Source organism: Triplophysa rosa, linkage group LG16 (assembly GCF_024868665.1).
Source record: "Triplophysa rosa linkage group LG16, Trosa_1v2, whole genome shotgun sequence".
In the NCBI taxonomy this organism is placed as follows: Eukaryota; Metazoa; Chordata; class Actinopteri; order Cypriniformes; family Nemacheilidae; genus Triplophysa; species Triplophysa rosa.
In genome coordinates this window covers 21572161-21598015 of record NC_079905.1, presented here as the reverse complement: position 1 = coordinate 21598015, position 25855 = coordinate 21572161, and the positions used below count along the sequence as shown (strand labels likewise).

The following is a 25855-nucleotide window of genomic DNA, read 5'->3' as shown; positions in this document are numbered from 1 at the left end:
GTGGATTGGAATAAGAACCAATCCTGAAAAAAGTTTGGGGACTTTTTTCAGAAAGATTTAATGGCGTTGAATTGTTCTCACCCCCCATTGCCTCCCATATTAGGAAAAAATACAATGATTGTCAAAAGTGCCTCAGAACTGTTTGCTGTCCTACATTCTTCAAAATGTCTTCTTTTTGTTTTTAACAGAACAAAAAAAAAAAGATAAAGTAATTTTTCCTACTATGGGAGTCAATGGGGGGTGAGATCCGTTTGGTTATAAGCATTCTTCCAAATATCTTTCTCTGAACGATCCCTTTAAGTGAGGCTGACTGTCTTATTTGGGTCTTAATGTTTTAATGTTCCAGCAAAAGAAAACTTTTACAAGAACAAATGTCAACAAGCTAACTAATAAAACATTATAAGATTATCAGGTTTCATTTGGTATCCTGAGAAATAATTAGGAATAATCTTTCTAAATATTTTACCTGCTTAATGGCATCAACCTGCTTGTCGACGTCATGAAGGCATTTGGTTAACAGGTTAGCAGAGTGTAATCTTTACACCATCAACACACAAACTCCTCAGCACACACAAGAAATGTAATAAAAATGCTTTAATAGAAAACATGATTCAAGTGCAAGTTTTATTAGTAAAGTCAATCCCAACAATAAATTACACACTCACCGCTCATGAGTTCATCTCAAAAGGACTTGACAACAACACAAAATGTCAAAGAAAAAAGTCACAGTGTGTTGCAGTAGATGATGTGGAGCTGATGAGCAGTGCTTCTGTCAAACACCAATACTGAAATACAGCTGTGCTCCCAAATTCAACACACTTCATAGATCAAAAGATCCTGAACACGGACATCCAGAAACACACAGAATGTCAGCACGCTACATAACAACAGTCCAGTCCACCATACAAAATCACCCGTCGTTCAAACAGCACACACGATAAATCCTCTGTGCGCTTCAATTCTCATGTACACTACAGACAAGCAAAGAGAAATAGCCTCCAGTCAGATTCAGCGAATTATTGTTCAATTAGCATTTCATTTTATTATGGAGAAACAAAGAGAGAAGACTTTACTTTAGATACATCATCTGTGAAATGTTTTTCACCCGTGTGCTGTTGTCTTTAAGTCAGATTTTCAGATTTACACGCTTTTCAAACTTTTCAACACCTTTGCTGCTGAAGGCAAGGTTTCCATTGAGTGTGTAAATAATCGCTGTGTGTGTGTGTGTGTGTGTGCGTGCGTGCGTGCATGCGTGTATTCATGTACTGCTCAATTTTGCCTTCTCTTGTGCCAGATTTAGTTTTTGCTGACGTACCGATCTTCTATTGGTCACACAGCTACATGTGATTCGAATTCACTAGTCAGAGTTGAACAGACTTGAACATGCCGAAATACAAAACATCTTCACATGAGCTCGCGTCTTACAGACATCTTATAGATGTCTAAACAACATTTAAATCAACCAATCAGGTTTCAGAAATAAGTTTACAATTTATTTTAAGTTTAATCTTCCAACCAGGATTAGAGGCATCTAGACCATTGTTTTTCACTTATCATTTCCCTCTGATTTGAGGGGTAAGTTATGGTTAGGGTTTGGTGTGGGTTTAGGTTTTATTGATAAAAATGTTGTCCTGAGGACATCAACCACTTAGCAAAATCAGGTCGAGCGTCTGACACCAGACGTCTCCGAGACGTATTGCAGATGAGCAAACTACGTATTGCAGGTGTCTTGCAGATGTAAATGCAGACATCAAATAGACGTGAGCCAGATGTATGTGTGCTGATATGAGGTTTAGGGACGCCATTAATCATTGCTTTGCCACCTCGTGAAACTCGTGCTTTTAGCTAAATTCGTCTTTGCGGATGTGATTTTAGGGTTTGGGGTGAGGTAAGATGTTGGTTAGCAACCTCCTAAACTATGTACGACTTCTTTTTATATCAGGTTATAAATATATAAATGTACATACACACGCGGTCTGTGTAATGAAAGTCGTGCTGAGTGACATCCCATGACTGAAAGTCAAAAGATCGAAACGTCTGGTGTGACCATGACATCACTCATCTTCAGTGTTTTTATTGGATGATCTTGCATTCTATCCAGTGGCAATCATCTGCATGTCGGCCTCACAGGCCTTCGTGAGTAAATTTATCAACTTTGACAAACACTTCTGCATCACACAAGCAGTGTTTGCTCAGACCTGTTGTTGAGAAAACCAAGTGCTGGCAAGAGCAACAGGATTTAGAAAACAAGGTATAAATGATGTTAATCTCAACATAAAGGCAGATCAAACTGATCTGGGAGTGGTGGTGCTGAGAATAATTATCCTTTCACCCTGTATTGTTGCGATAACATGGATTATGGGATAATTCCACAGGCGCTTCCACAAAAGAAAAATGAAAGAGATTTAAGTCATTGCTCCCAAAACAATGTTTGCTGGTTCTGGTTTTCGGGTTAAAAGACAGACAGATGCAGAGTTTCCTGTTAAATACTAAAGCATCCGTTTATCACAGATAAGAACAGAAGAACTCCGGCACATAAGCGTCCGTGTCTCAACTGCCTGTAAAATCATACAAAACCTCCACCTGAATGTTGTTTATAATGCGAGAGACTCCCTCTCTACCTAAGCTAACAGGTTTAGCACTGGTCTGTCATGAGCGTGGCTGAAAGGATTACCAGTAACATTCACCGTTTCGGTGATTTCTTGCAAAAACGACACAGTGTAGCGGAGCTGAAATTCAGCGTGCTGCTGTCACAGAGGCTTGTGGTTGTGTGTGCCGTGTGCATCTATCCCTTCATTTCTCCCTTCACACTCCCTGAAGGCTGAGAGGTGTGTCACGTACATCAGGAGGACGCGTCTCTCTCTCCATGCTAATATATGAGGTTTTGTGTTTTTATTCAAGGCAGGCTGTTTCAAGCATTCAGCTGAGGATGATCGGTCATTGTCACGTTTTGCCGTACGTATTGTCAAGTCTACAAAGTGTGTGTTTGAGCAGCTCTTCAGGACAGCCGGCTTGAGCGTAGGGGTCATTCTCTCAAACAGGCGATTTATTATGAATTCCTTAATTTAGATTTCTTGCGTTTTTGAAAATCCTGGTTGGTTTAAAAGGTTGCGCTTAAATGCTACATTTCTTTATCAATGTTTTATGAAGTTGCCTTTATATCATATTTGATTAATTTATACAGTATTTTACTGAAAAGTCTTTGCACACTCAGTCCGAAATTTTCGTGTGCGTCATTTGTTATTTTTCCCATGAGACTCCCAGAACGCGATGGCGAGACGACAGAGGGGGATCCCCCGGAACACGGTTGCGAAAGGACTGACGGAGACCAGAGACGCGATAACGGGTCTCTTTCGTACACCACGTTTTGAAATCGGTACATCCCATCCTGTTTTCCAAGCTGTTCCACAATCATCTGCCACACTCTGTCTTTATATTCTGTGTTTGTACGCCGCACTTTGTTTCTCATGCAGTGCTTTGTGCTACGAGACGAAGTAGATCAATTCACGTCATCCTAGATTTTGGCGTTCGCTTGTACGGTGGATCTAAATTGTCAGAACACCTCTCAAAATGCTTGCTACGGATACAAACTGACGGACGAAAATTTGATAAATGTGATTGACACAACGTGAGGTCGTATTTATTTTTTAACATGCAAAATTTCAGACGAAAATTCTTTAGACAAAAATTTTGCAAAACTTTTTAAAATGGATTAAAGTCAAAACCAAACTTCAATATCAAAAGCACTATCAAAATGCCAAATTATTAAATGCGTTATTCAAAAAACTGAACATTTACCAATTTAAGGAAAATGACATTAATAAAGTTTTAAAAATGTAAAAAAGACACCTGTTTCATAAAATGACACATAAGCAGTTCAAGTCATGAAGCTTGTATCCTGAACAGCATTAAGATATTTAAGTGAACTCAGGGCATCACTGTTAGATTTTGATACTGCATTAGTCAAGAGCTATCTAGAGAACTAATGCTAATATGCATTTTTTACATGTGCACGCAGGTTTTGTTAGCGCCAGATGTCCCCAATAGAAAGCAACTATAATGGCAGTATGTTATTTCCTTACGGCTCTGATAAACATGCTTTTAAAGTTTCTTGTTTTCACATTAAGAAAAGTTAACCGCACCACTTTTGAGATATCAGCTATAAACTATTGCCTTGTCAAGTACTTTGTAGAAAAGACGAAAAAACATTGGTTTCGATTGGACTGATACAAATACAGCTCCCTGAAGCCCTTTTGAGAGCAGAGTGCAGAAAAACAGATATTGATCGTGTCGTAGAAAAGCTGTTAAAACTGATGATGTAAATATGGAGTTGGCTGTGAAAGAGGCCAGTATTTCCACTTTGCATTAGAAACTGATTTTGCACCAGGAGTGAAGTGAGAACAAAATGAGACAAAGGTTCTGTGGACCTGTACGTGTGATCTGGATCAATGTGGCTTTCTAACATGTGATGTTCAGATGACAGTCACTGTGTGCTTATGAACAGGTGAAATTAAACTTTTCTACTGAACCTTTAAAACAATAATGAAAAGACTAAGGACAGCCCCAAAACCCCATATCTAACCACAAACAAGATGGCAGGAGATACATTAAAGTTCACCCCGTCTCTCTCCATCTCACGTGTCCCAGTCGAGTTCCCTGCACGCGATCCGAACGAGCCTCAGCTCCAGCTCGAAGGCGTCGGGTCGCTCCTGCGGATTGGCCGACAGCATCTCTCGAATCAACTGCTTCATGCCAGCGTTCATGCTCTTCTTTCGCGCCGGGATGTGCAGCTCCATCTTGGGGTTTTCCAGCAGAGCCTCGCCCAACGGCACGATATCCTCACCCTGCTGCACGTAGCTTCCCAACAGCTCCTTCTGCGTCTCCACGTCAACAAAAGTTATCCGTTCCACCATGGCCCATATGATCACGCCCAAAGCGAAAATGTCCACCTTGGCAGTGTAGTGGCCCTCCCACACCTCCGGGGCCATGTAGAAGTCTGTCCCACAAGCGGTGGATAAGAAACCCTTGTTGACGCTTGCCGGCTCCTCTGGGTTCAGGCCCGAAGCCGAGCAGACCTTGCTGAGGCCAAAGTCGGCCACCTTCAGCGTGGGTTCGGGGGAGCCGGCCGGGTTGCGGCCTTGCGAGATGAGAATGTTGTCAGGTTTGAGGTCTCTGTGGATGATCTGGTTGCGGTGCAGGAAGGCCAGAGCGCTGCCCAGCTGCAGCATGAAGCTGGTGTTCGTCTTGCGGCTGGGTTTGCGCGACAGCAGGTAGGCGTTCATGTCTCCACCGTCGCAGAAATCCATGACGAACCATAGGTAGTAGGCGCAGCGGGGGTCAAACGTAATCTCACCTTTCAGCGAGGTCTCCACCAGCTGTGCGGATATAAAGAAACACAAGGTTAGAACCAATTGCGTAGCACTTCGTTATTAAAGAGTACATAACATGAGATCGTGAAAATTACATTTCATGCGGTGTGTAATGTTGCCGTGTTTGAAAGTAAGCAGTCTGCCAAGTTTTAAATCCGTAGGTGAATGAATAACAAAGTTATTGGCTTGGAAAAAAGGGAGTTGGCTCTGAATCACGCAAACGAGTCGTCCCTAGTCCAATTCGCGAACCGCCGCAGATTTACGTCACTACATATAGTCCCCGCCTACGTTTTGCTAGGACTGCCCGTGAAAACTTCACTCTTCTCCCCCAAACACTGTAGCTCATGAGCCTCATTCGCGGTAGACCAATCGCAGCAGACTAGGCTAGCGGAAAGGAGGGGATTAGACAGATGAATCGCGGAATGAATCATTTGAGAGTCAGTACTGCCTATTATTATGAAATAATAGTGTTTTTACACCTTCTATGTACATAAATTTGTTTTTGGACACTCCATAAACCAAAGAAGGACCTTAAAGAGTACATTCCTCAATATTTTTAAGGGCTTATTTTGGTTTATGGAGTGTCCGACAACAAGTTTATGTACATACATGATGTAAAAATACTATTATTTCGTAATAATAAGCAGTTTTTATTACCTTACTTCTTGACTGACTCTCAAATGATTCGTTCCGCGATTCATCTGTGTAATCTCCGCCGTTCCGCCAGCGTAGTCTGATCTGATTGGTCAGATAGTGTAGTCTGCTGTGATTGGTCAGATGGTCTAGTCTGCTGTGATTGGTCAAATGGTCTAGTCTGCTGTGATTGGTCAAACGCATTCAGCATGTGTCGCAAATGGACCGCCTATCATTACTGCTGTATTACGGTTTGCAGGTGGTTGGATATTAACAGTGTATAGAGAGAGATGGCGTCGATTTTACCTTACCAGTTCGAGCCCGAGTCTGACGAATCATTCTTTAATCCTTATACAGATGCCAGTAAGAAAAAGGACTGTTTTAGACACTTCTCTTGTAACAGTTAGTTATCACGACATACAGTGTACGGTGTTCGTATCTTCAGATGTTATTATAACTATAGTACACCACGCAGTTCTTGAAATAAAGACTTTGCGAGTTAATATGGTTGAACACTTACATTAGCGCAACGAGTTTATAGCTAACGTTAGGTAAACAAACAGTAACAACCCCAAAAATAACGGTAACGTTAGCTAAACACAGACATGAGATAACGTCACACAAATTTAATTTTAAGTAAAGACAAAAATAAAGAGTCACACTTACAGGTTGTGATTCGGTGGAGCTTACAGGTCCAAATAAAGTTGGTATTGCAACATCTTTTAAGGAAAGACGTTTAATGTATCCTGCAGTAAAGGCGCCAAGATTGATGAAGCAATCTTCGGTAAAATGACGCGCGCAAAGTAAAACGTTCGGTTTATACTCCTTTGGTGTCCTTTGAAAAATAAATAGTAACCATTTTTTCCTCAGAAGTTCTTCCTTTGGTAGTGAAAATAAGACTGACTTAGTTTCACTACATAGAACACAGCTTCTCTTAGACATGATGCACACGTCACGAACAAGCTAGTACAGTGTTTGGGGAGGAGAGAGTTAAGTTTTCGCAGTCAGTAGGCGGGGATTTTTCTAGTGACGTAGGTACATTGTGGTTAAAGATTCGGACAGGTCATGGCTTGTTCGCGTGATTCAGAGTCGATTACCTTTTTTATAAGCTAATAACTTTGTTATTCGTTCACCTTCGGATTTACAACTGGGCAGATTGCTTACATTCAAACACGGCAAAATTAAACACTTCATGAAATGTATTTTTTATGATCTCGAGGAATGTACTCTTTAAAAATCCCTAGTTATGTACTCTTTAAGGGTGGGTGACATAAGCAACATTCACAAAGAGATTACGATACTGAAGTCGTATTTGTTTTAGGAAAAAGGTCACTTTTTTACTTTCTCAATTTCGTAATTAGAAATGCACCAAAACTGAATTTCTCCACCGATACTGAGAGCCGATTTTTCAGAGTGATATCTGTCGATACAGATTCTGACGATTAAATTAATATTTCTAAACTTTCTGAATGTTATTAATTCATATATTGACTATTAATATTAGGGATGCTCCGATACCATTTTTTAAAGACCGAGTACTGATAATTTATTATCAGTACTCTACTCAGTTCTGTCAGGTATGTCACGTGAGGTACCGGTCTTTGGTATCGGTGTATCTATATGAGTACGAGTACAAGTACAAGAACTTGGTATCGGGCCCGATACCGATACTGGTATCGGTGCATCCCTAATTAATATTGAACATCAAACTGGTGATGTTTCTTAACATTTTCTATATACAGAGCACAAATTCATTGCCTGTCCTCTTTTTGATTGACCGGATTTAAAGGGCCTGATCATTTCTTTTATCTACCAATATATATATCGATGCATCTCTATCCGTAAAATTTTAAATCTATTAACATAGAGGTATTAACATAGTAAAAGCCATCTTATAGCACAAAGTGACATAGTAACCTGTCACACAAAAGCTATTTACCGAATGCTTGAAGCCTGTAATCTGTTCTACACATGGTGTTACTGTTACTGTCGAGGTCTGTTTTGTTTTCCTCTCCGAGTTGATAGTAACACCGTCTGTTAGCACATCCGACCAATCAGAGCACATCTTATAAATCCTGTCTGATTTAAAGGTCCAGTGTGTAGTTTTTTGGAGGATCTATTGACAGAAATGCAATATAATATTCATAACTATGTATTCAGAGGTGTATAAAGACCTGACCTCACATAATGACGCATTGTGTTTCTATAATCTTAGAATGAGCTATTTCTATCTACCAGAGGCGGGACGAAGTCATTGCTTTGCAAGTCAGATAAGATAAGTCCAAGTCAAGTCCCAAGTCAAGACAGATAAGTCCAAGTCAAGTCCAAGTCCTCCTCAAGTTTAAACTTCAAGTCTTTAACAAGTCATTAGTTCTCTTTCCTCAAATCAGTTTCACTGTATTAAACAGTATAGTAGATTTATATTAAGTTATGTCAGAAAGGCTTCACAATGATTTATATGAGATAACTAAGGGCACTGTGGTAGAAATTTACTTCACACACCTGACTGAAGATATAGCTTATAGATAATAGCAGTATGGGACAGACCCGTATAACTGTAATATTACTGTATGTAGTTTATATTATAATATACTGTACACAATTGAATTTAGGTATTATTTAAGTTATAAAATTGTTGTTCTTTTGTCTTGAATAGTATATTCAAGGTTTCCAGTAGGAATACTAAAAAAAATGTATCACAAACAGTGCAATTTTCATTAAACGATACATTGTATAAATTAAATTATTTATTGTTATAAAATAATTATTAACTTTCCAATAAAATTTAAGTATACAACATAAATCAAAATGTTATTGAAGAACATGAAGGTGAATAAATAATGTCAGGATTTTTATTTTGGGATAAATTATCATGTTAAATAATGCATTGACTATAAAACATATTTGAACATCATTTTTGTTAGACTATAGAAAGTAAGAAAATATTTTCTGCCGTACTAATGACTGGGCAATGTGTTTTAGTTGTAAGAAATGGTTCACTCTTTCCTTCATTATCTCTTACCTTTCTCTAACTCTGTGTCCTTCAGTCTGTCTAACTCTTGCACCAGTTTGTTCTCCCTGCCCTCCGAAATAAAAACAAACATTGTAAATCAATCTATAAAAATACAAACATATCTTTAAATGTCGTTTGGGCTCCACCTGATTTATGTGTGTGGTATACACAATTTCTAAATTGAAACACTAACGTTACATTCTACAATCATACTTTATATTAGCTTTTATTTCTGTTAGCTAGTTACAGGCAAAAATATAGAGCTTGTATTCGAGAAATGTGTTATGACTGTCAACGAAAAATGTAATGCTGTATGCTTCGGATTGCACATAATGAGCAAGCAATCGTGAATCATAAGCATGATAGCAACCGTTAGCTAGTTTGAGAGAGCAATTCTCTTAGATATTGTGTAGGCCTACATGGAATGCATTTAGGCAGGCTAGCAAACAAGTTGAAATCATCACAAAAATACCTTCTATGAGCTTATAAACGACATGTTTCATAAAACAGAATTTGAGTTCGCTGCCTCCCTCTCCGTCTGACGTTCCTCCATCCATGAAACAGCTGACCACCTCATGCTTATGAAGGGCTACCATGCATGCGCAGAAATGTGGATTTTCTGATATTTATGTTTAAACGTGTGTACATCTATTTTGCGTTTTAAGGTAGACCATCATTTGATGCCAGGTTATTAGGGCTATGCGCTGCAATGCAGTTCAAATCGGGCGGATTTACAACATGCAAACTCACCCATTTCTCCCAACATGAAATGAATGGCTGGGACAGGAGTGTGAGACCAGGGAAAATAGTGAGCTTATTATTTCCTACACAATTGGATGCGTTTGAGATGAATAAAACGTCTTAAATTTAAGGTTGAAAGGTTTATAATTGCTACCTACAAAGAAGTTACAGTAGTTTAAATACATTATTAACAGTTTACTAGCACTTGTGTGTAATTTATGGACTAATGTCCGAAATATGAAATGGACATTATGTGGTCTAAAACACTGAACAGTTTTGATTAGCGCCCGTGTCACAATGGGCGAGGCTTTTTCTGGCACAGTGCCAAACACAGCACACAGCTCTTACCTGTGCGATTCACTCCAGAGAACAGCCGACCGTGATCACAACTTCGATGTTTGGTTTTAAAATAAATAAAGTAGGGTCACTGTCACGATTATGAAATTTGACTGACGATTAATTGTCTAATAAATCCTTGCGATTATGACGATTAATTGTCTGTTTTAGGGCTATGACGATTAATTGTCTGTTTTTGAGCTTTGACATTTAATTCTCATACATTTTTGATTCAGCGATTGAAACGACCATATTGTTCTGAATACAAGACTATGTTTTTTTCTTGGAAATACATCTGAAAAAATTGGGTCATCATATACTTAAGGTTTAGGCTTTTACCTGTCAATAATACAACCACCAAATACTTGTAAATTAAGTAAATTGATCAGGAGTGAATTGAAGCCACCATTAAAATACTATCAGTCTTAGAAAAGCTTCTAGTCTGTTTTTTTTCTCACTTGCAAGACTACAATAAAATTTTACTTGTATGTTAATGAAATTTTGGTAGACTGGTTTTCACACTGAGATTTGCTTTAATAATATTAAATTGTACTGCAGGTCATTTGTATATGCTTTAGTTTTTTTTTTTAAGTGACTGTGTTGTGGTTGTACATTTTACAAGTATTACCATGCTTTAGTTACAATATATACACTAAAATATGTAATATGCAGGCACTACAGCTCCCCCTTGTGTCTTCTATAGAGATGTGCAATAATTGCGATCACGATGAGGTCAAACAATCGCAATGAGACGATTATTTAATAATCGTGACAGCCCTAAATAAAGACTTGCCGAGTCATAGTGTCCAAGTCTAAGTCAAGTCAAGTTTTGTTGAGTCGAGTCGCAAGTCATCAAATTTGTGCCTCGAGTCCGAGTCAAGTCCAAGTCATGAGACTCGAGTCCACAACTCTGCTATCTACAAACACCACGGGTCCCCTTACATGGAATTCTTCGTGTTGTTTCTACAGTAGCCCTAAATGGACAAACTGCTCTATATGAGTTTCGTAAATAAGTTATCTCCTTTAGCAAAGAAGTGAAAACATGATGACACCCGAGTAGTGTTGTTTTTGGCGGCCTGTTTTAATTTTAGTTTTAGTCTAGTCATTGTGTCAAGCTGTCATTTTAGTTTTTATTAGTTTTAGTCACGTTCATACTCTTTTAAGTCTAGTCTAGTTTTAGTCGACGAAAACTGATGACATTTTAGTCTAGTTTTAGTCGACGAAAACTGATGACATTTTAGTCTAGTTTTAGTCGACGAAAACTGATGACATTTACTCTAGTTTTAGTCAATGAAAATTGTATTTTAGTCTCTTTTTAGTAATGCAATTCTATTTAACCCAGTCAATATAGTATAAGTACCTAGTAGTATAGATGAAACCAAAATTTTCTTTTAGCCAAACCCATTTCAAACAAGGTTATCTTATTATATTATTGTTACCTTATAGACTCAAGAATACATCCATTCCAGACACGGAAGATGCTCTGATTTGAATTTAAGGCCATCGGTAGGGGTGGGAATCTCTAGGCACGTCATGATGCGATTCTATTACGATTCAGAGGGCTGCGATGTGATGATAAAACGATTCTCGATGCATCTTTTTTCTATACAAATTTTCTTTTTCTTGCTGTGTGACTATTCAAATCAAAGTATTTGTAATTACCCAGACTGATTTTACTTCCAATATCCTTTATTAATAAAACAAATGGAAGTGATTTCGCAAGTCAACTGGAAGGTTACATTTGCCAGCATTGCAAAGAACCAACAGGAAAAGAGTGACTGCCCTCAGTGCCCTGTAGTAGCATACAGAATGCAGTAAATTAATGCAGACTTTCTTTGCACATAGCACTGGAGCTAGAGAGGTTTAAAGTTTGGTAGTACAGGCCAAACAGTAGGAGCACAAGTATAAATTGTCGGTTGTCATCATTTAAAAAAAATGATGCAAGTGCAGTTCATCATGAAAAGGCAGGTAACTGACAAAAGACATTCATGTTACATACAGATGGGTAAATTAGGGCCATATAATTTTTACACTATCTAAATTTGTTTAAATTTTTCTAATTTGTGTGTTTTTCCTTTTTTACTATACAATAGTGGTTATTTGTCCACATAAATTACTGTAGTATACTATAGTATTTTACTATAGTAAACTGCAGTAAAAAACTTTACTATAGTATACAGTGTTTATCAATTTACTACAAGGGCACTACAATTTTCAATAGCAAGTACTATAGTTCACTAAAGTATTTTTTGTCTGAGTGTTCAATTTAACGGGACTTTTATTTTGACGGGTCTTTGGGGAGACGCTTCAGTTTTTGTGTTTGCTGTTAGCTTCACTCAAACAGTAAACGCTTGTAAAATAAACTCTCAGAGCAACTGTGGAGATGAAGTTCATGTGTTCATATCCTCATACAGTGCAGACGCAGATAAATCCTCGACCATCACTCGTGTTGTATGTTAAACTGTGCACATAATTCACTCAGAACAGCCAGATGACATTTAAACAACAGGATTCCGCTCCGCGTCTAGGTTAAAGCATCAGACGAAATAACGTTATAACATTTCGTCTCGTCTCGTTTTGGTCAACGAAAATGAAGAGTCATTTTAGCATAGTTTTTATTTTGTAAGCCACATTTAGTCTCGTTTTTATTCGTCAACAATATTGCATTATACATTTAATTATAGTCATCGTCACATGACCAGCATTTACGTTGCGTCTCGTCTCGTTTTCGTCATGTGATAAAGGTTCGTTGACGACCATATTTAGTCATAATTTTCGTTGACGAAAGCAACACTACACCCGAGTCCTGTGTTAGCCACCGTAGTGCTCTGAAAGGGAGGGGGGGTGGAGTGAGCAAATGGTTGCAATTCGCAACATCACCACTAGATGATGCTAAAATCTCCACATTGCTCCTTTAAGACATGCAGATGCTGTCCATACAGGAGACACGCCGCTTCTTGTTATGTTTGGTACATTTAACCACATCCTGCCACCAATAACGTGTGTGAGGTGTCGGTTTAGTCCAACAACACTTTCTGCAGTTACTAAAACCAGTTAAAGCTATTTTCAGATGTTTCACCACAAGGGTGCTCAAACAAAAAGCAGCGTAGTGTTTACCTGTTGAAAAATCAACCCATAAACTACTTGCACATCAGATAACAATGAACATATTTACATGATTAATAATACATTATACCACGGGGCTGTTGAATGCTTCATTCTGATTGGCTGACGAACGTTCGACGGGTGTGCATTGTTTTTCAGTTAAACGCACACCTATGAAGGTGTTCCAGGTCTGCTGACCGCATTACAGTTCCATATCACTTCGCCAAGTTTAGCCTACTGTCCACCAGTGAATATGTATTTAACAACAGACAAAGTGACAGGCAAATTCCATTGTCTGAGAAGAAATAACTATTAATATTTATGGACAGCATGAACATTTGAACAACAATGGCGAGAGCACTATACAGGACTGTTCAGATGAAAAACTAAAGCATATATCAAAGGTAACGGCAAACTACATGACACAATCAGCGGGTTAAAGATAAAACACGAAGCACAAAAATAACAACAACAACAACATGTTAAATTTGTCTGTGGAATGGGTAAACGGGACTTAAAACACACAGCAGGAAGCTTTCTATGCCACTGCGAGAACCGCAGCTAGTGCAGAAACCTCCATGTCACTTTTTTCTCTTAATACTTTTCTTATACGACAGGGGTGTTAAATACGACGAAAACAAATCAAATATACAGTAAATACTTGTCTTTTCACTCTCAATGAAGCAAACGCGTGTGCATGTGCACTGTCTGTCTTCCTCTCAATCTCGGAAAACTGCATATGCAGGCTCAAGCAACGCTTTCAGATGAGATGCGTAAGAAATTAGTCCTACCAGCAAGTGCATTCCGGGACAAATACCATACAAATGTCTTGATAAAACATCGGAACAACGTCTTGTGGTGTTGTGACCGTGGTATAAGCGGAATAATTGACTCCGGTCCGTTCAATTATCGAAAGTTAAAGCACACCCGAGGTGTACTCCGCTTCGCGTCGTGGCCGCATTACCACCTCGGGGTGTGCATTAACTTTCGATAATTGAACGGCCCGTCGTCAATTATTCCTTACATAAAGAAGTGTGTAACCTCACAGCAGTTTTCAAGGAGTGCTTACTGTCAACACACATAGTAAGTCTGCTTTTGTCAAGTTTACTAAAACACAAGATTATAATGTTTCATCATCACTACAGTTGATGCATCGTATCTGTTCAACATCTTAAAGTGTTCTTGTCAACTGTAGATTGAACTTTGTACAGTACATTGTACACTGACGGTGTCTGTAAGTGTACAGAGTGCATTAACATTATATGAGGTAAACATTTATTACTTTGTGAATGTCTGCACTCGACAACTCAACGTTAAGCATTGACTTTAGTATGTTACACTTGTTACACTTAGGTACACTACCTACCCAGATGAAAAAAGTCTACTTCCATAATTTACTTAAAGTGCTCTATTTTCACACACTAATTTTGTACTTAACATACAAAAAATTATGCTTTACTTCTTAAGATCATCTTAAGAACATCTAAGTGTACTCAACTTGCTATTTTGAGACACCATGAATATGAACTAAAATGTGCTTTTAACATACTATCTCTGTATTAACAAATGTAGTACACTTGAAGCCATACACGAGTGTGTTCAAGTATACTTCAAGTTGTGCTAAAAAAGGCCAAAAAATAATTTTAAAGGTGAAGTGAGGACCCTGTACAATGGCCCTGGTTCATGAGGCGCCGTATAGGGTTTAAATCAAACTTCGCTTATAAATACATATATAATTACTCGCATATATAGGTATACTATCAGATGTTCAAGCAAATACATGTGAAATACATGTGCATACTGCATACACAATACATGTGTGTTCATGCATACAACATCTATAAACATTTGCATATGCATATAAACACAATCCATGCATATACACCTTTAAATAACTGACGCAAACATACAAACTCGTGTGTTTTGTTTGTATATATCTGCAAGTGATTCTTATATGTATTTGCGTAAACTTGAATTGCGCCAAATGAATAAATGTAAACTTCTCAGTTTAAACGTAAGGCATTTCAGTGTAAAAGGAAGTCTGTGTCCAGGTAGTCTCAGCCTCAGATGTCACGCCCACAGACCGTTGGCTAAACGTCTGATGCATAAGGCATCAGCAAACACTTGTTTACTTTTCTGGAAACACTTCAGCACGTTTGAAGTCGTCATTTGATTGGTTGAATTTCACCAGATTTCCGGGACACTTGCGTGTCACATTCTTGTACGGTCCGCCTGGAAACAACACAAAGCTCTGATTAAAGAAGTAAGCTGTTGTGTTTACAACGGTTGCTATAAGAATGAATCACGATCGACTAAACGCTTAATTCTTAAGAGTATGCAAGGTTCAGGGCATAAACTAATAATCATTTTGTTGCTGTTAACTTTTGACACGTTCGTGAATGTACACCGGTCTGTTACTGCAGGGACATTTCCACTCCTCTAAACATGAAGCGGGGCCAGGGGTGGGGCCAAGGGCTGATTGCAGCTACCAATGACAAAATTCCGTGCAGAGGCCTTTGAAGCTCAAGATTTTCTGATCGCTTTCCATCTGGTTGCGCTCGCCTTCCAGCGGGTCTTCCTCTGTACCTTCGCAAAAAGAGCACTCTGGGCATAAAAATGTTATGCAGGGGTACTCAACCGGAAAGCGATGTGACCACAGTTTTGAAATTTGTCCCCACTAGGCATGGGTATGAGATTTTGACTGTAACGATCACGGTTTCGCGGTATTGCTGTTGCAGCTTTAAAATGTGCTATTTTAAATGCCTGAGTAAAAAACATTGAACACAATAGATTTGATTTTTAAGCAGCAGAAAATATTTGGAACAGTAGTAAACATGAACAGTATGTCACGTTAAATCAGTGCTTCCCCAACATTTTGAAAGCATGGCACCCCTTTCTAGTCTTCTTTTAAATGCATTTCCAGTAATTAAACTTACATGCATTCATCCATACATATATATAAATAAATGAAATGCAGATGAGCAAACAACTAATTAAGCATGAACAAAATATATCACAGAACCTGATGGATTCCTGCACAAAACCGCTCATACCTTTGGAACGGTATAACAGAAACTTTTAGTGGTTTAAAATCCGTGACTTTTCCAAACCGCGGTATACCTTGAAACCGGTATTCGTCCCATGCCTAGTCCCCACTAAAAAAAAACAACAACGCATGACCCCACTCCTTAAAGTACGGAGTCTGCGGGGTCGACTGTCTGAGGCCACAGTTTGGCCACAGTTTTGTAATTCATCCCTTCAGTTTAAAAACCGTATTCACAGATGTTAAAATGGTTCCCCCATAAATTCATAAACCTTACACATAAGAATCACTTGCAGATTTATACAAACAAAAGACGCGTTGTTGTTAAGTACATGTGCGCGCATGTTTTATAAGTGACGCTGCATGCATCGAGATTGTATGTTTGTGTAAGTGATTTAAATGTGTATATGCATGGATCATGTTTATATGTATATGCAAGTGTTTTACATGCGTCTACGCATGGAACAAGTTGATATGCAAGCGTGAGAATTTTAAGATGTAGGCCTATGCATGCAGGAAGTTTATATGTATTTGCAAGTTATTCACAAGTGTATATGCATTCGTTAATAACAAGATGTATTGGTCAGTCCCAGCAGGATTTTGCGATCGCAGAATTTAACGCATAATCAAACAAACTCCGCAAAATTTGCGGCAACTTGCAAAATTTTGAGATTTAAATTTAGAGACTCCTCATAATTTGGCCGATGGAGCGCCATGCGATGTCATCACATCGCGCATTCTGTCAAAACCTGCTACAAATCAATGCTTTTTGATTAATAATTTGCGTTGATTAGCTAAATAAGTTATTCACAAATGTAGGGTTTTTAAATCACCCCCCTCTGTTTGTAGTATTTAAAAATTATTTAAGACAATACCTAAAAACACTGTCAAAAAAAAAATTTTAAATCTGGAAACTGGAAGATGGGCTGCCCTCACCAGCGCAGCACTTACTTTCTCGGTGCACTAAGACCCTTATTCCCATGACCAAAGCCATGTATGTGCCAAAGGTAGAAACACAGGTCCAGACGGAGAGGAAAAACACATTATGACAGGTCAGCCAGACCCCTGACCTCATTGCAAACCATAAACATGAAGTGGCATGAAACGAAACGTGATTGGTTGCTTGACCTGTCAGTCAAAATGGCCTCTTGGGTGGGCTTTAAACTTAAAGCGGCCAAGGTTTCCAGACCTCCAGTATGAATCTGCTGCATGCCTTTTAATCATAGGGAATGCATAAATAATGTTTTCACAGGTGGTTGTTTTAAAGAAGAACCCTATTTGCCAATTCAAGTAGTATTTTTAACTTTTTCTGTAAAAACCTCCCGCAATTTAATCGCAAAATTTGAATAAAGCCGCTGCAAAATTAAGCATTTTTGGCCTCAGAAATCACAAAAAAATCTCCGCAAAATCTTGTGGGAACTAACTGGTATGGATTTCATGTATTTGCCTGAACATCCGATAGTATACCTATATGAGTATTTATATGTGTATGCACGTGTTTTATATATTTTACTCTTTTTTTTAATGCATTTGGCAGACGCTTTTATCCAAAGCGACTTACAAACCCGATTCCAAAAAAGTTGGGACACTGTACAAATTGTGAATAAAAACAGAATGCAATGATGTGGAAGTTTCAAGTTTCAATATTTGATTCAGAATACAACATAGATGACATATCAAATGTTTAAACTGAGAGAATGTATCATTTTAAGGGAAAAATAAGTTGATTTTAAATTTCATGGCATCAACACATCTCAAAAAAGTTGGGACAAGGCCATGTTTACCACTGTGTGGCATCCCCTCTTCTTTTTATAACAGTCTGCAAACGTCTGGGGACTGAGGAGACAAGTTGCTCAAGTTTAGGAATAGGAATGTTGTCCCATTCTTGTCTAATACAGGCTTCTAGTTGCTCGACTGTCTTAGGTCTTCTTTGTCGCATCTTCCTCTTTATGATGCGCCAAATGTTTTCTATGGGTGAAAGATCTGGACTGCAGGCTGGCCATTTCAGTACCCGGATCCTTCTTCTACGCAGCCATGATGTTGTAATTGATGCAGTATGTGGTCTGGCATTGTCATGTTGGAAAATGCAAGGTCTTCCCTGAAAGAGACGACGTCTGGATGGGAGCATATGTTGTTCTAGAACTTGGATATACCTTTCAGCATTGATGGTGCCTTTCCAGATGTGTAAGCTGCCCATGCCACACGCACTCATGCAACCCCATACCATCAGAGATGCAGGCTTCTGAACTGAGCGCTGATAACAACTTGGGTTGTCCTTGTCCTCTTTAGTCCGGATGACATGGCGTCCCAGTTTTCCAAAAAGAACTTCAAATTTTGATTCGTCTGACCACAGAACAGTTTTCCACTTTGCCACAGTCCATTTTAAATGAGCCTTGGCCCAGAGAAAACGCCTGCGCTTCTGGATCATGTTTAGATATGGCTTCTTTTTTGACCTATAGAGTTTTAGCCGGCAACGGCGAATGGCACGGTGGATTGTGTTCACCGACAATGTTTTCTGGAAGTATTCCTGAGCCCATGTTGTGATTTCCATTACAGTAGCATTCCTGTATGTGATGCAGTGCCGTCTAAGGGCCCGAAGATCACGGGCATCCAGTATGGTTTTCCGGCCTTGACCCTTACGCACAGAGATTGTTCCAGATTCTCTGAATCTTTGGATGATATTATGCACTGTAGATGATGATAACTTCAAACTCTTTGCAATTTTTCTCTGAGAAACTCCTTTCTGATATTGCTCCACTATTTTTCGCCGCAGCATTGGGGGAATTGGTGATCCTCTGCCCATCTTGACTTCTGAGAGACACTGCCACTCTGAGAGGCTCTTTTTATACCCAATCATGTTGCCAATTGACCTAATAAGTTGCAAATTGGTCCTCCAGCTGTTCCTTATATGTACATTTAACTTTTCCGGCCTCTTATTGCTACCTGTCCCAACTTTTTTGGAATGTGTAGCTCTCATGAAATCCAAAATGAGCCAATATTTGGCATGACATTTCAAAATGTCTCACTTTCAACATTTGATATGTTATCTATATTCTATTGTGAATAAAATATAAGTTTATGAGATTCGTAAATTATTGCATTCCTTTTTTATTCACAATTTGTACAGTGTCCCAACTTTTTTGGAATCGGGTTTGTACATTGCATAGTATTATACATTTGTTTTGTTTCTGACTCTGTGCATTCCCTGGGATCCAACCCATGACCATGCCTCTAACCACTGAGCCACAGGAAAGCTGTATACGTATTCACAAGTGAAGTTTGATTTAAACCCTATACGGCAACTCATTCTGGTTGTTTGCCGATACCCTCTAAGCTACCTTTCTACCTCAAACCATAAACCTCGGTTTACATCTCCTTTACTTCATGCGGTCTGGTAAGATGTTGTAGTTATGACACAAAGCAGCCAACGATTCAGATCCAAACCTCAGTTTAATCTAGTCTGTTGCTTCTGTCAAAGGGTCAGGACATGACTGTTATGCTCCCGCCATCAGTCATAAACAGACTTTGAAGTGGACGGTAGCGAGTAGTGAAACCTCACGTTCACTGTGTGAAATATACCTCCAGATAGAGTGAAGAGCTGGAGCCGTGGCTCATCCTCTGAGCGAGAGCGTCTCTCTGAAAGACACATTCCTCCAGGTGGATGACGTTGGGATGCTGGCTCTGGATGCTGCTCAGAGCCCAGAACTCCCTCAGGGCCAGCTCCACGTTCTCCGGCGAGTGACAGCGGATCTTCTTCACAGCCACACGAGCGCCGGTCTGCCGTACGGCTGCCTCGTACACCACACCGTAACTGCCCCGGCCCACCTCTTGAATCAGCTCGTACTTGGCCTGACTGCTCACCATCCTCTTCCTCACCTGTACCGAGAACACCAGAGCAATAATGCACATTAGGGTTTTTCCTGGCTCAAAATGAGGTGGAGGTGGTGCCATCCTGATCTTGTACACACACGTAGGCCTACCGTACCTTTAAGTGGCTTAACCAAAGTGACTTTGACATATTAAAAGTTCTAATAAAATGAGATGAAAATGACAATTATTAAGTTATATAAAACATTACTTTTATTCAACCAAACAGACTTTTTTTTAATCAAATAAAGCTTTTTTATCATTTTCAACTAACTTTTCAGCCCACAATAGCCAACTGAATTAACCTAAAATCTTTCTAAATGAGCAAAGCTCATTCACATCTTGCATTCTCTGTGGTTCACTTTAAATGATTCAAGGATCTCTTATATTCGCGAGTGACTGAAAAGTTCAATAGTTTAAATGAATCGGTTCAAATGAGTCATTCGTGTGCGAGTCGTTCTGAACGCAATGTGCGTTCATTCTGGCGAACTCAATGTGTACAGTATACGCCGATTCAACGATCCAACTGCACAGCTAAAGACATTACAATGATGTACGTCATGTTAATTTCAAGAAATTTCAAGAAATTAAACGTACTCGGATGCAAAACAGACAGCCGTGAAACACAGCTAGCTCTTGTTCTGCATTTCTTTCTTTTCTTTTGTTTAATGGCGGTTGGCAAACCAGCTTTTGGTGCATATCCGCCACCTACTGGGATGTAGTGTGAAGACCGAGGAGGAGGAAATGGAAATACTACCAGGCTAAATAATCTTAATAAAAAAAAAGAAAACTTTTCCCTTAAATTCTGTGTAACAAACGTGACTCTCTCAGAAACCTAAATAAAATAGGGTATATTCTAGATTCTTTCTCTGCACTCTGGAATAACTCTTTAAAGCCCGATTCACATTTCGCGTCTTTTCCGCGCGCATATTCGTTATTTTAAATGTAGACGCGCGGCAGGCGCGCGGAAATAGGGGGCGACCGCGCTCTTTTTTTCAACTTTTCAGAAAGCCGCAAGCGCACCGCAGGTCATGTGACACAACCAACCAGCCAATATAGACAAGCTCAATGAAAATGGAGACACAGATGATCACAGCATAACTAAATCTAGTAGCAGAGTTATTGCAAGGTATTTTCAGTGCATATAATCCAAATATCCTTTGTTTATACCTCCTCGTCTCAATGGCTATCGTGGCCTATGGTTGCTTAGCGACGACAGACCCAGGAGAGCGCAAAGTCCAGGGCCCAGTTGCACAAAGCACCTTAAGTTTTTCCCTTAAGTATGACACTTAAGGAGTGATTTTCCTTTAGCAAAGACAATAGGAGAATAACTTAAGTAAAACTTAAGGTATACTTAAGGACACACTTAAGGGAAAATTACACTTAAAGTGCTTTATGCAACCGGGCCCAGGCGCTTTAGAAATAAAGGAGAACGCAGTAAAGCTCGCGTTTTCCGCACGGTTTTAGACGCGAAATTTGAATCGGGCCTAATTGTTAGTTGGACTTTCAACTCTTTAAGATCTTCAACAAGTTGAGCTCTCTCACTATATGCCTCACAATGGACTAACACATGCTCCACTGTTTCTGTCTGTGTCTCCACTGACCCATCTGTATATATCTGGACACTTTCCTTATGCTTCTGGTTCAAATAATTATTCACTGCTACTTCCAAAGGTAAACACCTATTCTTATCATTCTTTATGCAGTTCATTTGGAAATCCACACAAGGCATTCTGTACAACCAAGGGGGTATTATTGACGTGACTACCGTATTACTCATGACAATAACATCTATACGCGAGTGCAGGTGAGACCTGAACAGCACATGTTGCTGTTTAAACTACACTCATTCAAGCCTTGTCAATTTAAACATTTAAGTGCAAGATGATGCAGAAGAAAACTCGCTTGCGCGCTGTGAGAAGATACGAAGCGCGCATAAGGATAATCTCAGACATGGTGCAAATATTGAGTAGTCTTTGAAGCGCTTAAACGGACAGATTAACACACGAAGTAGGTCAACATGCCCCTCTTGTCCAGTATCTTAACAAACATAGTGGGTTATGTCTTAAGTGAACGGACGAAAAACAACGCATGTGTACAGTATCAGTGTACTGGATCCAAGGAAGTCACTCACTGCTTGTGAATCAATAGCTTCTGTAACTTCAATTATGATTCATCTTTATTTCATTTCTACATATGCAATGTTATGTTTTATTTGTAGGGATGTAACGATTCACCGTGAGCCGGTTGAAAATCGGTTATAATGTGTGACGATTCAAATCGGTTGAGGTGTGAACTGAATCGCAATACATTTTTTGAACAGCAGGGGCCGCCATGTTCACTGCAAATCTAAACGTGGACATGCTGATATTTCTTAAATGCAAAAAAATCCAAGAAAAGCTCAGACAGTATTAGTTTGTTTATATTAAAGAGACTTTTTCTATTATTCATTTGTTATAAAATTGCAGTTTAGTTTTGTTATTTGAAATAAAACATTATTTTATTATACAAAGAAACGTGAAGCATTTAAGAAATAATGCAAGGGAAGTTGTTCATTTCTAATTTGTTTCAACTCATTTTGTAAAAATAAATCGTGAGTAAATCGCGAATAAATCGCATCGTGAGATCAGAATCGTGACTCGCATCGCATCGTGAGCTGAGTGAATCGTTACATCCCTATTTATTTGATTACTTTAATCCATTTCTACCTTAAAAGGTATATATACAGTATCTTATTTCATTTTCTGCTTTGCTCTGTTGTTTTATTGGTGCTGTTACTTGTAGCTTGATTATTTGTTCTTGTTTTTATTTGTCAGTAGTCCCTTTTCCCTGAACATAGCACAAACCGAACCAAACCGAAACCGTGACCCTAAAACCGTGACACAAACCGAACCGTGAGTAATTTGAACTGTTACACCCCTAGCACAGATAAAAAATTATAATAAATACTTCACCACTGTGTAAAACAATTAGAATGATCATTTTTAATTGCATGCCGACTTCAAACATTTTTGGCAACATTTTGGATAATAAAAGTAAACGACAAGGCAACGAAACATATACCATTGTTCTAGTGTTTTTTGATCATTTGGATGGTGTTTTTGTGAATCCACACAAACTACACGTATTAGTTGATTAAAATAACAGATTTCATTTATTTTGAATTTTGTTTTTGTCACAACACAACACATGTCAAATATGAATAAAGAACGAATTCTAAAGTAAGGAATAAAGGTTGAAATGAAAAATGAAATAAGTCTGACACATGGGTACAGAAGAGATTTATTGTGGAACTGTCACGTTTTGTACAGGATGTTAAACGCAACTCTGCAGTTAAACAAACGCAACAGCACGTGCGTGAGCGCGGAAGCAGCTATAAAAGGCTAAAGTCAGTCAGTGTCGCGCGCACACATTCTTACCGTTTCGGTTAAAAAATGAGACTCACCAACGCACGAAATAACACAAAACAACCAGCTGCTGTGTCTATCACGTGCTTTTGATGTGTACAGGCCTGTCGGTTCTGACCCGTTTCCGTATTTAAAGCCGCGCTTAACGTTACACATTAAACCTCACACAAGCATACATGAACGCAGGTGGATCTTCTAACACGCGTGACGTTCATATGTCGCAGCGACAGTAACAGTAAAGGTGTATTTCATAACACATGCACCTGCACCTGCACAGCCCCCTGACGCGCGCTCAGACAAAGGGTCGCGCTGCGCGCACACAAACAGCGTAGACATATACCTGGGCACGTCGAGTTTTATTTCCCGTGTGTGTACTCGTCCTCTTTCCTTCTCCTGGCAGCCATTATAAACGCCAGGACGCCGGACACGACGATCCTCTTTCTCAACAAGCAGATCGCGTGTGAACGCTTGGCATGAGCGCCCGAGTAGGTGTCGCGTTCGCGTCGAAGACTCTGCGCGCGCCCTTCGCTTTTCTTGTTGGGAAACACCGCCCCCTCTCTATCTTACAGTAATGGCTTCTCAAAAGAATGTACATAGTCTCAGAGACTCCTTACCGGCCAGGGGGATACAAATTCCCCGCCGTGTCCCTCATAATTGTAATATGATTATAGTGTCATTTTTTATACAGACCTGTTTCGTAGTAATATACAAAAACAACTTTTCGGAGTGGCGCGCGCGCACCGCGGGTCATTTGAAGAGAGAAAGTGGCGCGGCTCCCGTGCTCCGCGCGGTAGACGTGAAATGTGAATCGGGCCAAGACCTACAAATGACCCAATTCGTGAAAACACAGAAAAAGAAAACAATGCTACAAAATAGTCATAAAAAGATATTTATTCACTCAAAAGCAGTGGTCAAAGTTTACACTAAAACACATTTCTTTTCATGCTTTTGTCACAATGAGTTGAAAATGTAAGAGTCTTTGGACAACTGCAGAAGACGCGTTAATGCAGCTACATTCTTTGGTCACCAGAACACATGCCGTGTATAACCTGCTTCAGGATTGTGCAGTTTGTTCGAGTGAGACCAGACCAAAAAATAAAGACGAGCCATAAAAACATGAATAATAGCATAATGATAATAAAGTCATCAACATTGATTATCCTTTTCATTAAATGCAAATACAAAAGACATATTCCTGAGGTGTAGCCTATATTACAGAAAAAAGTTGTGGTTGCATTTCTCTGCAAGAAAAAAATACTCGTGCGCGTTGGTCTAAAACGTACAGCAAAACATCAAACACTTTTGACCAAAACTCTGTTAGTGCAGTTATACATTTCAAACAATCGCACCTCTTTCCAAATTAAATACATAAAAGTAAAAAAGGGAAATAACACACTCACACACAGCACATACAAGACATTTAAATGGACAACGCTCTGTATATTCAGAGACGTCACGGCAGGATAATTCACTGATGCCCATATTTCAACACACCCTGAGGTAGATCTGTATAGATTCAAAACAAGTCATCTTGTTCTCGCTTTAAATAAAATGAATATAAAAAATAGACGTAAATGATAACGAAAAATATAATATAACATGAAATATAATTCAAGAGAGGCTGGACATATCTCAATACAGCTTCAATGAGAAAGACCCCTTCACCCATCATTATATGACACTACTCTACTCTACAACCTACAATCATGAATCTAATAAAAACACTGTCATACTGTTCACCGAGACAACACAATCTGAAATACCTACACACTAACTTGCCATCATTTCTTTTTTGATTTACGCTGCCAAAGTTCATCCAAAATGCCTCCATGCACAAGGTTTGAGTTACACTGCAAATATCGATATGTTAGCCACTCGAACTTCTGAATTTCTCTGTTGAGTTTTTCAAAGTTTGTTAACTCTCAGTGAATATAAGAACAGTCTAAACTTTTTGACAAACACTAGATGCTTGATGACATTCCAGAACGTAACCTATGGCAGCAGTTTTGTCCATAAATCCTATTTAAATACTCTGAGGTCAAAATGTCTCTTAATAAATTAATGGAGATTATCATTATTACTGGTTAAACACTGAAAATCTGCTCTTATCCTCCCTGGTAAATGGTCAATTCATAAAAAATGAAAATGAGTTTTCGGATTTGAATTTAGGAACCTTCGTGAATAAATAACAGTGGTTTACAATGATTATAGTAGTTATTTACAATGAAGTAGTGAAGTGAAGTCACTCAACATCTCTGGAACTGGAGTAAGCTTTGAGAAACTTGCCACATCATTTAAGTCCCATAAAACTTTTATATAAGAAAATTAAAAAAAGACTCTG

At 39.0% G+C, this 25855-nt stretch overlaps 1 protein-coding gene across 1 annotated transcript; it reads right to left on the bottom strand.

The window, feature by feature from the left end:
* Nucleotides 1-573: 573 nt before the first annotated feature.
* Nucleotides 574-24052, bottom strand: pdik1l (PDLIM1 interacting kinase 1 like). Its single transcript, XM_057354953.1, has 3 exons — nucleotides 23855-24052; nucleotides 19820-20116; nucleotides 574-5375 (listed from the first exon to the last, which is right to left on the bottom strand). Exons 2-3 carry the CDS (start codon nucleotides 20102-20104, stop codon nucleotides 4635-4637), a joined length of 1026 nt encoding a protein of 341 aa, XP_057210936.1. The 5' UTR covers nucleotides 20105-20116; nucleotides 23855-24052; the 3' UTR covers nucleotides 574-4634.
* Nucleotides 24053-25855: the final 1803 nt, after the last annotated feature.

Bases quoted from the DNA above. Each gene is read 5' to 3' on its own strand.
- pdik1l (XM_057354953.1), bottom strand. From the start codon at position 20,104: ATGGTGAGCAGTCAGGCCAAGTACGAGCTGATTCAAGAGGTGGGCCGG. The intron at 5,376-19,819 runs GTATATTTCACA...ATATCCGCACAG, and splicing joins GCTCTTCACTCTATCTGGAG to CTGGTGGAGACCTCGCTGAA.